Source organism: Leptopilina boulardi, unplaced genomic scaffold (assembly GCF_019393585.1).
Source record: "Leptopilina boulardi isolate dan_hultmark-lab unplaced genomic scaffold, ZJU_Lbou_2.1 LbouV2_216, whole genome shotgun sequence".
Classification (NCBI taxonomy): Eukaryota; Metazoa; Arthropoda; class Insecta; order Hymenoptera; family Figitidae; genus Leptopilina; species Leptopilina boulardi.
The window spans coordinates 2,868,071-2,881,865 of record NW_026137770.1 but is presented as its reverse complement, the minus strand read 5'-3'; the positions used below and the strand labels follow the sequence as shown (position 1 = coordinate 2,881,865).

Genomic DNA, 13,795 nt, shown 5'->3' with positions numbered 1-13,795 from the left:
TATTTATCAAAAGTACGCATCTTAATCTTTCTCCAAATCAATTTTTATTAAAATCGGTTCGGCCAATTTCAAGATACAGAATTTTTTCCAAAACGTTGCAAAAAAGTTTAATTGTTTATAACTTTTAAAAAAATGCGAATTTTGAAAAATCGTTTCAGGGGTTTTTTAGTGACATCATGGACTACCAAAATATGTGAGTATCACTTTTTTCTATTACACAAAAAATATTAGGGGGCCACTTCAGGAATTCTTACCCATATCTAGAGTCAACGACCCCAAAAAATCACCGAGTAACGAGTTTCAAGTGAATTCCTTAAATTTTAAAAAAATTCGTCTGCCATATTGGGTCCGCCATTTTGAATTTTTAAAAACTGACACTGGGTTCTTAATCAGCAATCCCAGTAACGAGTTTCAAGTGAACCTTATGTTTTTTGTTTAGGAAAATTTTCAATTTGCGATAATGATGAAAAAACAAAATGACAAATATTTTGAAAATTTAATACGATTTTGAATATAAAATAGAAGAAATAATAATTGCGAGTGTAAATAAAAAGAATTTAATTTAAATTTCTCGAAAACAATTCAAATTAATGGCACATAATAGAAAGGTAAAAAAAAAAAAAATTAGTGGTCAAAATGATGTAAAAATGACTTACATGGATCGGATGTCACAGTTTCGAAACGTCTGGCAGGCCTTGGGGGTGGTCTTGGCGGTAAGGCTGGGGGCTGATGCGTTCTTAGTGTCACTTCACCACCCCCGATATTTTCACCCTCCGATTCTTTTTTGCTGTTACTCCCTTGCTGTATCATATGACACTGGCACTTACTCTTAGAGGGCGTCGATACCTGAGGGCCAAAGAGATCTTGTTTCTTAAACATTCTTTTCACATTTTTTACCTTCTTAGATTTACCACTACATTCCCGTCTTACCCCCCCCCCTCCCCCTCATCTCTTTCTTTCTCACCCTTCAAAACTTTTAACAATTTTTTTGACTTGCAAATTATGTGTTTAAAAAGAGCTTTTTGTTTTATTTTCAACTATTAAATTTTAAAATAAAAATAATTTTTAATCTCAAAGCAAATTAATTTTTTTTTTTATTATCATTATTAATATTATGGAACTTGAAATGAAATATCTACCTAATTTTATTCTCATTAAAATATTGTAATGAATAATTTCTATCAATATATTATATATAAATGAAACTGTTTAATTTGCTTTTGAAAATTAAGAGTGAGAGACAGAATAGAGTGGAATTCATTAAATTTTCATAGTCCATTGGATTCAATATGGAAATATAATATTATATATCTTTTTGAAAATTCAGTTTGTCATCGAAAAGAGAATAATAAAAATCCCTTGAAATGCTTTTTTCATTGTCAATAATATATAGGAATGGTAGGTATATAGATATATACAGGAATGAGAAATTTTAAAATAGATAATGTAATATGGATTATAATTTTTTCCGATACAAAAACATTTTTTTATAAAATATATCAAAAATATTTCTATTGCAATATATATATATATATATATCCCATAAAAATCATTAATTAGAATTTTTATTTTAAAGGAATTTAATTGGAAATAATAATTTTTTTAGTCGAATTTTTAATTTTTTGTATTCAAATTTGATAGATTTTTTTTTATACGATTTTTTACATAAAATTTTTAGCTACCGAATTTTTGTTTGGCTGAAGTTTTATTTTTTATGTGATTCAAATTTTTAAATGACAGAAATTTCAATTTACCGTATATTTATTTGTGCAAATTTTGAATTAATAGAATTTTTAAGACGCCGAATTTTCATTTATTCAAAATTAAAAATGGCTGAACAAACAATCGACAGAAAGATTTTGGCGCAATTTTTAAAAATTGACTAATTAGAAATTATCAAGAAAATCGTGATTGGTCAATTTTTAAAAATTGCGCCGAAATCTTTCGATTGATTCTTTGTTCGGCCACTTGTAATTTCGGATAAATGAAAATTCAGCGTCTTAAAAATTCTATTAATTCAAAATTCGAACAAATAAAAATTCGGAGAATTGGAATTTTTGGTATTTGATGAATTTTTATTTGCTTGAATTATTAATTCATAGAATTTCCATTTAACCGATTTTTCATACTACAGAATTTATGTATACTTAATCAAAAATTATTTAACACAATTTCTAATTGATAGAATTTTCATTTGTCCGAAATTGCAAATGACCGAATAAAAAATCAACAGAAAGATTTAGACGCGAATTTTAAAATCAACCAATCAAAAATTATTTATAGAATTGTGATTGGTTGATTTTAAAAATCGCGCCGAAATCTTTATATCGATTATTTGTTTGGACATTTTTGCAATTTTGGATAAATAAAAATTCTATAATGTGTCTAATTTTAATATCGAAAAATTTCTATTTAACAAAATTCTGATTTTGTAGAATTTCTATTTATGAAAATATTCACTTAAAAGTATTTTTATTAACATAATTTCCAATTAAAAGAATTTCTATATAACAAAATTTTTATTTAACAAAAGTTGGTTTTCTTAATAATTTTTGATTGATTCAAATAAAAATTCTACAAATAATTCTGTAAAATTGTTATTTTGTTATATAAATTCATAAATGAATATTTTAATAGAAATCTAGGTTTACAACATTTTTCCAGCGCTTTTTATTAAATTCCCTGACATTTCCCTGATTTCAGGCAACCCTGAATAAAATTAATTTCAATTACTAAAAATCTGCCAGCCATACGATAAAATTTAACAATTTTCAATCGGATCACTAATGAAAATTTCAAAAAAAAGGTCGAATAACTGAATTATTGAATGAAAAATAGTGTTAAAACTCCCCTCGGTAACATCAGATTTTATTCAATATTTCAGTTATTTGGCCTTTTTTTAAAATTTTTCTTTAGTGATCCGATTGAAAATTGTTAAATCTGAACGTATGGCTAACAGAATTTTTAATAATTTCAATCAATTTTATTATTTTTGAATGTAATTTGTCCTTTTTGAGAGAATCACCCATATATTATATCTAATGAAATGCTATTAAATGAAAATTCTAACAATTGATTTTTAGAACCTTTTCATGCGTCTACAAAATTAAATTAATAGAATAAATTTTTTTTTCCTAAATTAACATTACTCACCTGAATACTATTAATTCCCACGAGAGTCGAGTGCTTGGCATCATTTTGCGAGTGCGAATATCCATGTGCATGCACATGAGAGAGTCGTCTGTTATGATGATCTAGACTCGAGGGTGTTCTCTCCCTTGGCCTCGTATCCGGTAACGTCGAGTGCAACGCGTGAACCGCCTGTAGGTGATGATGATGGTGTTGCTGTTGTTGTTGTTGTTGTTGCTGCTGTTGTTGTTGATGATGACGATGATCGTGAAAATGATCAAGTCGACTGTGCGTTCGCGTATTTGTATTTGAAGATGAAGATTCACAAGAAATGCCGGAACTCACGTGGTGATGATTAGTGGTCGAATTCCCAGTAAGACTGCCCGAGGAACTTCTATGATGATGACTAATGAGTGGAGTTGTCGATAAACTACTATTGATATTCACAACATGACGATGAACAGTCGTTGGTGAACTTCCATGATTTATTAAACTTGAATTTGAGGAAGTTCCACTCGCACCATGATGATTATTATGATGATGATGATGATGATGATGTCCCGAAGGATCAATATTTCCTTGATGATATTGATGATGATGATGATGATTATAACTAATTCTACTGCCAACCATTCGATGATGTACTCCCGGTTCAAGTAGAGCCAAATTATTGTTCGTCGGTGAACCAGGATGATGATAGATATTCTCCCGGTTCATTGGACTGGGACTTGGTGTCGTGACCAATGAACCAGAAGTTCTATAAGCGTAACTACTGAGATTTGAGGTTCCACAAGAATGATTACTCGCTTGATGGTGAGAAAGGCCAGAGATTTTACGATGATGAGAGTGCTGTCGATGGTGTTGAAAATTCATTAAACCATCGCCAATATCTGAATTTGATCCTCTGCTATAGTTGTCACGATTGCAGGGTTTCTCGTGTTGATAGATGTGTGCCTCGCTGAGAAGATGACTGTGTACACCAGGTTCGTGATAAAGTACCTGCATTTTAATTTTCTCCTTTGTGGAATTAATATCATCGTCGTTGTCATCCTCATTGTCGTCAATGTCATTTTCCAGATCGTTTAATGACATTTCATTGAGATCTGAGGAATTTGAGTCGAGTAGTGAACCAGGACTGGATAATTGACGATGTGGATTATTATCAGCCTCCTGATGATGGTTTGTAAGATTACGTGATGATGAATCCATATTGTGTGGACTGGAGGAAACTGTATGTCCATATCGAGAGAACATGTCATTTTGAACTTCAATTGGTGATGATGATGATGATATTACAATTGTTTCATTGTCCATCGTTTTTGAATTATCGTGTTGATTTTCCTGAATAATTGAGGGCGATGTATCACGATGTCTAATTGGTTCGAACATATTTTGTAGAGTTTCCAAATCTCGAGAAAGATCTTGTATTTTTGATATTCTCTTACTACCGAGATTTCTTTCTGATCTACTGTCACGTTGACGTATTGAATCGACATTCATTATCGTCGAACATTGACAGGCAAGTTGGGATGAACCTTCACATGAATCCTGATCACTCGACATTGTTTTTTAATCTAAAACAAAAATTCACATAATTATTTTATAATTTTTAAAAAGAAAGTTGTTTTTGTATCTCAAGTATAAATATTTTATGTGGAAATAAAAGACAACACATATTAATCATAGATTCTTGTTCGCGCGCACAGTATATATCCAATATGGACATATGTATTTTACATGAGATATGAATATGAAATTTAAAAGTCGAAATTGATGTTTATTCTGATCAATAAATATGTTATGGTTTTCAATAACCTGTTAGAATGTCGACAAGGTTGGCGACACGTTCATGGGAGACAATAAAAACAGATATAGGGATCCATTAATAGTGAATGATAGTTTTGGTTCAAGCTGTCAGCAATGAAATGCACAAGCGTGTTATATTCTGCTTGCTCAGTAATTCTCACGGCGAGGAGTAATTAACCCTGCATTTATGATGTAATCTGGCCTCTCAGATATGTATACCTATAGGCGAATCGAGTTATGCAAACCGTTTTTTATATCGATACCTATATAAATTTAATAAACTCCTTATTAATTAGTTCAAAATTCGAAAATACGTATCTTACCAATTCAAAACTAATTTAAAAAAAAAGTTTCCAAAAATATTTAATCCTTGAATCGACTTTAAGGCGAAAAAAAGTCGTTTTAGTCGATTTGTTTATTTTAATTAAATTTAATATTAATTTTATTAGGAATATTATCAAGAAAATTTATTTCGAATATTTCAGAATCGAAGACATAAATTTAAAAAATTTTAATTAACCCCTTCGCAGTCCAGTAGAAAAATCGTTTGTAGGTTCAAAACGGTCTAAAAAATAGTTTCCGAAAAAATATCATATCATCGTATTAAAAGTTTTTGGGGTAGCTGAATCCAAATTTGAGGTCAGATTTAAAAAATTCAAAATGGCGGACCCAATATTGCGGAAAATTTTTAAATTGATTCGATTCGTTCAAAATTCGGTACTCGGGGGTTTTTGAGGTCTATGAATACAAATTTTGAATTTGTTAAATCTGACCTCAAAATGGGATACAGCGACTCCAAAAAACCCCTAGTACCAAATTTTGAACGAATCGAATCAATTTTAAGTTTTTCCGACAAATTAGGTCGCTATATTGGATCCGCCATTTTAAATTTCTTAAAACTGACCTCAAATTTGGATTCAGCGACCCCTAAAACCCCCTAGTACCGAATTTCGAACGAATCGAATCAATTTTTAATTTTTCCGCCATATTGGGTCCGCCATTTTGAATTTTTTAAATCTGACCTTAAACTTGGATTCAGCGACCAAAAAACCTTAGTATACCCATCGTAGGACAAATTTCTAAAAAAAAAAAATTTCTGACAACAATTCAGTTTTAAAGTTTTTATTAGAAACTTTTTTAAATAATTGAATTTTTAAAAAAATATTAAAATTATTCAAAATAATTGAACTTTGGAAAAGTTATAATTGAAATTTTTAGAAATAATTGAATTTAAATAATTTTAATAAAATTTTAAATAATTAAATTTCAAAAGGTTTTGTTTAATTTTAGACTATAATTAAATTTTACAGAATTGAAAATAATTTATCGAATAATTTTAGATAACATTTTTTGAAAGTAATTGAATTTTCAAAGATTTATAATTCAGATTTTTGAAATTAATTGAACTTCAAGTGAATTTTAATTCAAATTTTTATTAATTTCTGTTGATGAAGAATTTATTAGAAATTAAACAAAAAAAATTAAAATTTTAAACATATAATTAAATTTTTTAAGATTTTAAATTGAAATTTGTGATAATTTTATTTGTTTTTTTTTTTAATTGTAAACAATTATTCAATTTCATAAAATTTTTAATATTAAAAATTAATTTTAAATAATTGAATTTGTGAAGAATTTAATTAAAATTATTAAAAAATAATAATTAATTTAGAGAAAAATTTTAAACTTTTACAACATAATCTTTAAGATCTTAATTTAAATTTGCTTTGTTGAAACTTAAAAAATGTTTTGTGATTTTTCTGATGTTACTGCATACCAGCAACATTTAATAATACTTTCAATAAAATATTGATTTTTTTGTTAAATAATTAAACTTTTTCAAAGTCTGATCTTTTTTCTTTTTTATTCAAAAGAATCGACTTTTTAACAAGGGTACGTTGTTTTCGAAGAAGACAGAAAGGAGAAAAGAAAAAAAAAATATTAGTCAAAGTATATTTAAAATACACTCGAATTCAGTGTGGTTTTCAATGGAATTTCCGAGGCGCACGGTTTCAACCTTCCACATTTTACTCTCTTGAAAAGAAAAGTTTCGCATCTGCTGTCATCGGTCAAGTAACTTAGAGGGAGATGGGAGGGGGAGATGAGAATAATAAACAGAAAATTTTCTTTATTCGATTCACACTGCAAAGTTTCATCCCTCGAAGTGAAAATATGACTCCCAACTGAGAAGTATGTCCTTTTTATTCGTGTCAAACAGTGGATGAGACAACATGAGATTTCGAATAATGCGATATTTATGATAGTATATATATATATATATACCCAAGTAGAAATATCCGTAGCTCGCCGTAATTAAACACCGGCATGGTACTGATCCAATACTGGCTGTCGGTATTGACTTTCAGTACTGGCAGTGTACTGACTAATACACCGAATCAGTACTATGTCGGAGGTAAAAAAATATTAAAACAAGTACTGGCAGTACACTGTCATTCACACCGAATCAGTACTATGTCGGTGATAAAAATCATTAAATGAAAAAGTCTTTAAATTATTCCAATAGGTAGAAAACGATGATTTTTTATTTAAAAAAATGTATATTAATTTCTTTCGAATACTTTCCCTCAAAATTTTGGATGTAATTGTAATGTATTATTATATACCTATATAAAATATATTTATGTTTTTTTAGTTATTTTAGTACTCATTGAAATATGTGCATTAAGTTATTTATCATGCATACAATAACAATAAGTTGAGAATTTTTTTCTAATAGTTTTAAAAATAAAGCAAATGTAATTTTTTCACTGTAATTTTTAAATATTATTAATAATTAAATATTAAATTTAAAAAATTTTTTACCATTCATATTTTACAGTTGTCTTTTATTAACTTATTTTTAATTATGTAATTCATCAATCATTTTTGTCTGTTTTAATATTATTTACGGTAAAAATAATTTATTAAAAATATTTAACTGAAATTGATATCCAGTTTTATTTCATTAAATCTTTGTAAAAATTGAAAAAATTTTGTGAGTTTAAAAAATTTAAGAATAAATTCATTTTATTTTCGTGATCAATAGATAATACAAACTTTGAAAACAAAACTTTTGTATTAGGTGAACTACTTCAAGTCAGCACTTCAAGCCAGCGCGGCTGTGCGGTATGCGTATCTGACTTGCGTTCTAAGGGTTTAGGGTTCGATCCCCCATGCGTGCGAGATTTTTCGTTCTTAGTTTTAAGTGTTATAAGTACAATATTTGTTCATGTGTAATATCAATTATTAAATAATTATTAAATTAAGTATAAGTGCAAAGTAAAAAAAATTAAATATTATGAATTTAAAAAAATAAAAAAATTTACAACACAAATTATTTTTTGTAAAATAATTTATTAAAAATAAAATAATTTAATTAATATAAATGATAATTATTATTTTAATTATTTATTGTTAATAATATTTTATATATTCTAAATAACATTAACTATTATTGGCTTCACATTACCTGATCGTGGTAAAAATGGGAGTAATAAGCTAATAAGGATGAAATTTGCATTGGAAAGCGTGTTTTAGCATTTTGTAAAAAAGTGAGATTTTAAGTCCGGATGAGTACTTTGCCAGTATTATGCCAGTATTATTCTAGTACTACGTTAGTACTGGTGAGCGGGACAAAATCAGTACTGGACAGCGTTACCAGCCAGGGTTGGTCCACTACTGGCCCAGTACGGCAGTCAGTACTGTTATACTGACTGGCAGTGTTGGGTCAGTACTATGCCAGTGGCACATTTCTACTTGGGTATATATATATATAAATGTACTTCCGTCCTTTTTCTCTTTATTCATTTGAAAAGTAAAAGTAAAAACTTTCAAAAGACTAATGAAATGAAGTTTTATATATAGGTAAGAAAAAGAAATAGCACACAATCACAAGATTTTATTAGAGGGATCAAAAAAAAAAAAAAAAATTATTCACGCAAAAGACATTTTATTATCGGATTTTAAATTACTTTTTATTTCGTTTCTTTATTGTCAATTTATATAGATAGGGGAAAATATTGAAAACGATTCTCAATTTACAACTTTTTATAAATTGTGTATGATTTTTTTTTATATCTTTTCATTGTATTTTTGTTACAATGAACAAAATTTACCTTCACAAAATACTGTCTATTCAACTTTCATTATTATTTATTGTTGCCTATCAATAAATTTCAATTTCTTTTTTTTTTATTTTAAATTATTGGATCATGAAAATTTTTACATTTTAAGGGAGTGATCTAATATATAACGTCTTATATAACATATAGAACACAAGAAAAAAAAATTTATTTAGTTTGGTTACTGGGCAAATTTAAAAAATTTTCAATTCAAACTTTTTCTTCTAAAAATTGTCTTAATTTTTTATAATTCAAAACCTCTTAAAACATTTTCATTAGGGAAAGGGAAAAAATTTTAAATTGAAATCAGGAAAAAATAAAATTTTTGTCGTAACCCTGTAAAAGAACAAATTTGCATTTTTTTTTGTACTTGATTAAAAAAATGATAATAAAATGAGAAACCTGTTGGATAAACAAAATTTTTCTTTAAGGGTTGGTCAAAGTCGATGCAATTTTTACATAGAGCTTCAATGGGAAAATCGCATCGTCTTTGATCTGACCTTAAATCGTTTTTTTTTAAATCAGGATGAAACAACCCATAATAATCGATTTTGTTAAAATTTGATGAAAAATTTAAAATTGACTATTAATATATATATATATATATATATATATATATATATATATATATATATGTAAAAATTGTGACAAGTATTATATGTATAGAGGAAATGATATGTATAACGATCAAATAATCCAAAATTGCATATAGAATTTATGATTTAATAATTCACTCTAAGGTAAACGTTACCAATTTTCAGTAATAAATAATCTCGTGCTCGAAGTTTAATTCCCAACTGACATCATAAACCAGTATTTGAATATCGCAGCTTCGCATATCCTCTCCCTCTCTCCGCATTTTAATTATAATCAGCACACATTTAATTTATTTGAGTGAATTGAAATTTTGATTATAAAATATATGATTAATAATTGACGTGAACTTGGACCGGATTATTAACCAGTTTCGCTTATCTATATATATATATATGTAATTATTATTATTATTATTTTATATTATTGATATTTCTGGATGAGATTTTAATCTTTTCAAAGACACGTCATTGAAACAATCTAAGCTATTCGATTTATTTCAATCCTTCGAGAGAAACGGTGCTTTATACTCTTTGAACTGTCGGAACAAAATCGCCTTCTTGAAAAGGTCAATGTTCGATTTCAAGAACTTTTCATATTTCTTGACAACTATTATTTTTTTTTTTCTTTTTTTTAAATATTAATTATAAGGTTGTTGATCAAAATAATGATTGTGGGATAATTTTGTACTTTATTTATTATAGTTTCATTTAAATTATTTTTTTTTAATGATCGAAAAGAGGATTTGGTTTTGATAATAAAACGTTTCTTTGGTTCTACCCTGTGGGCAAAAAACCATGTTCGTTCTAAAAACGTTTTAAGGACGTTCTTAGAACGTTTCATGTCCGCCAAATAATGTTCTGGAACATTTTAAGAACATTATTTGGTGGACATGAAACGTTCTAAAAACGTTCTTAAGACCTTTTTTAGAACGAACATGGTTTTTTGCCCACAAAGTAGTATTTAAGGTTATGTGTTTATTGTGATTTCACATGAAAATATACACCGCAGGTTTTCTGGCAAAATATTTGATACATTTAGTTAAAATTTTATAGAGAACTGAAAAATAATATAAGGAATCGCTGTTATGCGTCCCAAGAGTATTATTATTTTAATTTATTTTTAAAATATTGCATATTATTCAGGGAAATTCAGTATGGCGACAATACGATTTTAGTCCTTCCATAAATAAGAAATTTTTTAAAAATAAATTTTGTAATAAAATATTAATACTCTGGGACATATAGCAACGAATTCTTATAATATTTTTGAGTTCTCCAGAAAATTTTAGCTCAATCTATCAAATATTTTGCGAGAAAACCTGAGGAGAATATTTATATGTGAAAATACAAGAATCACGTGACTTTAAATAATCAAAATTTTGTTGTTGCCTCAACAAAATTTTGATTCTCTCAATCAAACTTTGGTTGACACAACCAAAATTAGAAAAAAAGATTTTTATTGTCTTAACTAAAGTTTGGTTGGGACAACCAAGCCTTTTTTTTCAGTTAAATGATATTTAGATTATAGTATAATTTATTATTATTATTTTTATTATTATTATTATTAGTTTCTCATACATATCTAAGCAATAATTAATAAATTATTTGCGCTGGTAAATGAAAAAAAAAGAAAATTTCCTGAAAAACGGACATTGTAGATTAATTGCATGGCAATTATCAAAAAATATTGTTTTAAGAATTTTTACAAGCCCGAAACTGACAGAGATGTATTTTCAATGTGTGGTTAACTTAATCGCGAAATTCATCGCAATCCGAGTATAACGGTGTTTGTATTTCTTTTTTTCATCCATCCACAGCGAATATCGCTTTCGGAAATTTGTGCTTTTTTTTGGCTCTCCCTTTTTTCATTTTCTAAAAGTATACAGAGACGACGTTCGACTTTCGAACATATATTAATAATATATATATATATATATATAATTTAATTTAGAAAAAATCTTTGGATAAATAATTATTTTCCATGAATCACATGTTTAAGAATTCTGATAGAATCTTTTCTCTTTTTGAATCCCCTGAAGGCGTCGTACAATATTTTTTTTATATCACAAAAATAAGAACTTTATTTTAATAATGAATATATAATAAAGAAAATAGAAAAATTCTTCTGATTTCGTAATTATAAATTTTTAACGACAGTATTAATATAAGAAAAAAGTAATTTTGTAAAAAATACAACTTTATATCACAATAGAATAATTAAGTTGATATTGTGTATAGTATGTAATAATAATTAATTAACTCAGTTATTTATTAGTCATTGTTGTATGTAGTTCCTTATTCAGCGAGACAATTATTATAATTAATTATGTAGGAAATATTTTTATACTTTTTTTCAAATAATTAGATATTATTTCAACAACTTTTTTATTATTTAGTGAAATTAAGAAATAAAATAATTTTGTAAATAATACTTTAAAATATTTTACAACAATCTGATTTAAATATTATAATAAATAGGTAATTTATAATTAATAACATATATAATTGAATAAAAATTTAAATATTAAAAATTTATTTAATAAAAATAGTCATACGAAAATGAGTTACAAAAAAAATAATTTATTATCAAAAATGTTATCAAAGTAAAAAAAAAATCACTAATCGTTTAAAAGCTATTTAAAAACTTATTAGCTTTTCTATATTTTTGCTAATTATTAAAAAAAAAAATGCGTTTTAAAAGATTAAGTACGGTGTGAGTTATATTTGTATAAAAATTATCTCCATATAGATACTTATTGAAAAAATATTAAATGCAAATTTAATTTGATATATTTCGTTGAAAGCATATTTTATTTTAATCGCCGTGGGTGGTGTATCTTATCACTTAGAGTTGGATCTTTTGGATGTAAAAGATATCTTAAAGAGTTTGAAATTGATGACTGTAATTGGACAAACTTCAGTACAAGTTACGCCTGAAATAAATCACTTTGGGATTTTTGTTTCACGAAACAATGGACGTAATGGTCGATAATAGCGAATAATGTAGTTTGTATACATTCATTTTATAATGGTAAAAAAAATGCAAAATATATCAAAATCACAGAGAGTGTATAATGATTTTTTTTCTTTATATAAGAAAACAAAATACAAAATCATTTGTAGATAATATTATTTTTTTTTTAAAATAGATAATAGAATTTTGTAAAAAATTATATTATTATCGTAAAAAGTGTGTGGAAAACATTTTATGCAGAATCATATTAAAAAGCATTTAAATTATTTAAATTTATTTAAACTACAATGACATTAAAGATTTTTTGTAAATTTTATCACAAATTATTACAAGAGAATTTTTAAAAAAGCTTAAATTTTTAATTTAAATTTAACTTAGGAAATTTTTTTCACGATTTAAACAATAATTTTTGCCTTATTTTATCGAACGATGTTTTAATTTTAAAAACTACAATTTTTTAATTTAATTATATATAATCGACGATTTTTAAAAAACTATTTTTTTTATTGAAAATAATTCTATAATTTTCGGCTCAAAAATATTTCTTGCACTATTTATTAAGTAACAAATTATAAAAAACATTTTTTTCAGATAAAAAATTTTACAACTTTCTGTCTTTAAAAATATAATTTGTTTTCTAATTGTTAATCATAAACGTTGTGGACTTTATTAAATTAATAATTAAAAAAAAAAATTTTATGCAACAAATATTTGTTACTTAATTTCTCAAAAAATTACTCGTGCAGAAAATTTGACCGGGCCCGATCGAAATGAAACAGAGAACCCGACCGGGGCCATGCCAATTTGCTCGATCTGGAATCCTGGTTGGAACCCGACCAGGGCCTTGGTAATTTGCCCGATCTTATAGTAATTGTAATTTTCAAAAAATTATAATTACACGGGAAAAAGAAAAACGTTGGATTAATACCGTTTTCCGATTGGTTCAACGGCAAGGAGCGCTGTAGGCAGTGTCTGTTGGATCAACTTACTTGTAACAATAGATGGACAGTAGGTTCAACAGTAAAAGTCTGTTGAATCAATGCCGAAATCGTGACAGGGCCCACTGACGTTGAACCAATCGGAAAACGGTATTAATCCAACGTTTCTCTTTTTCCCGTGTACTTATCTCTAGTTGATAAATAAAACAATAAAATTAATCAATATTATTT

The 13,795-nt window shown here is 26.8% G+C and overlaps 1 protein-coding gene across 3 annotated transcripts in view; it reads right to left on the bottom strand.

Moving 5' to 3' along the window:
• LOC127279527 (filaggrin) overlaps positions 1-13,795 on the bottom strand; it is a 46,294-nt gene that overhangs the window by 29,434 nt on the left and 3,065 nt on the right. For all 3 annotated transcript variants that reach the window (XM_051301929.1, XM_051301931.1, XM_051301930.1), the window contains exons 2-3: positions 3,154-4,703; positions 657-846 (exon numbers count right to left, since the gene is read on the bottom strand). In XM_051301929.1, the coding sequence (XP_051157886.1) occupies positions 657-846; positions 3,154-4,692 (1,729 nt within the window). In that variant the 5' untranslated portion in view covers positions 4,693-4,703. The remainder of the gene's footprint in view (positions 1-656; positions 847-3,153; positions 4,704-13,795) is intronic.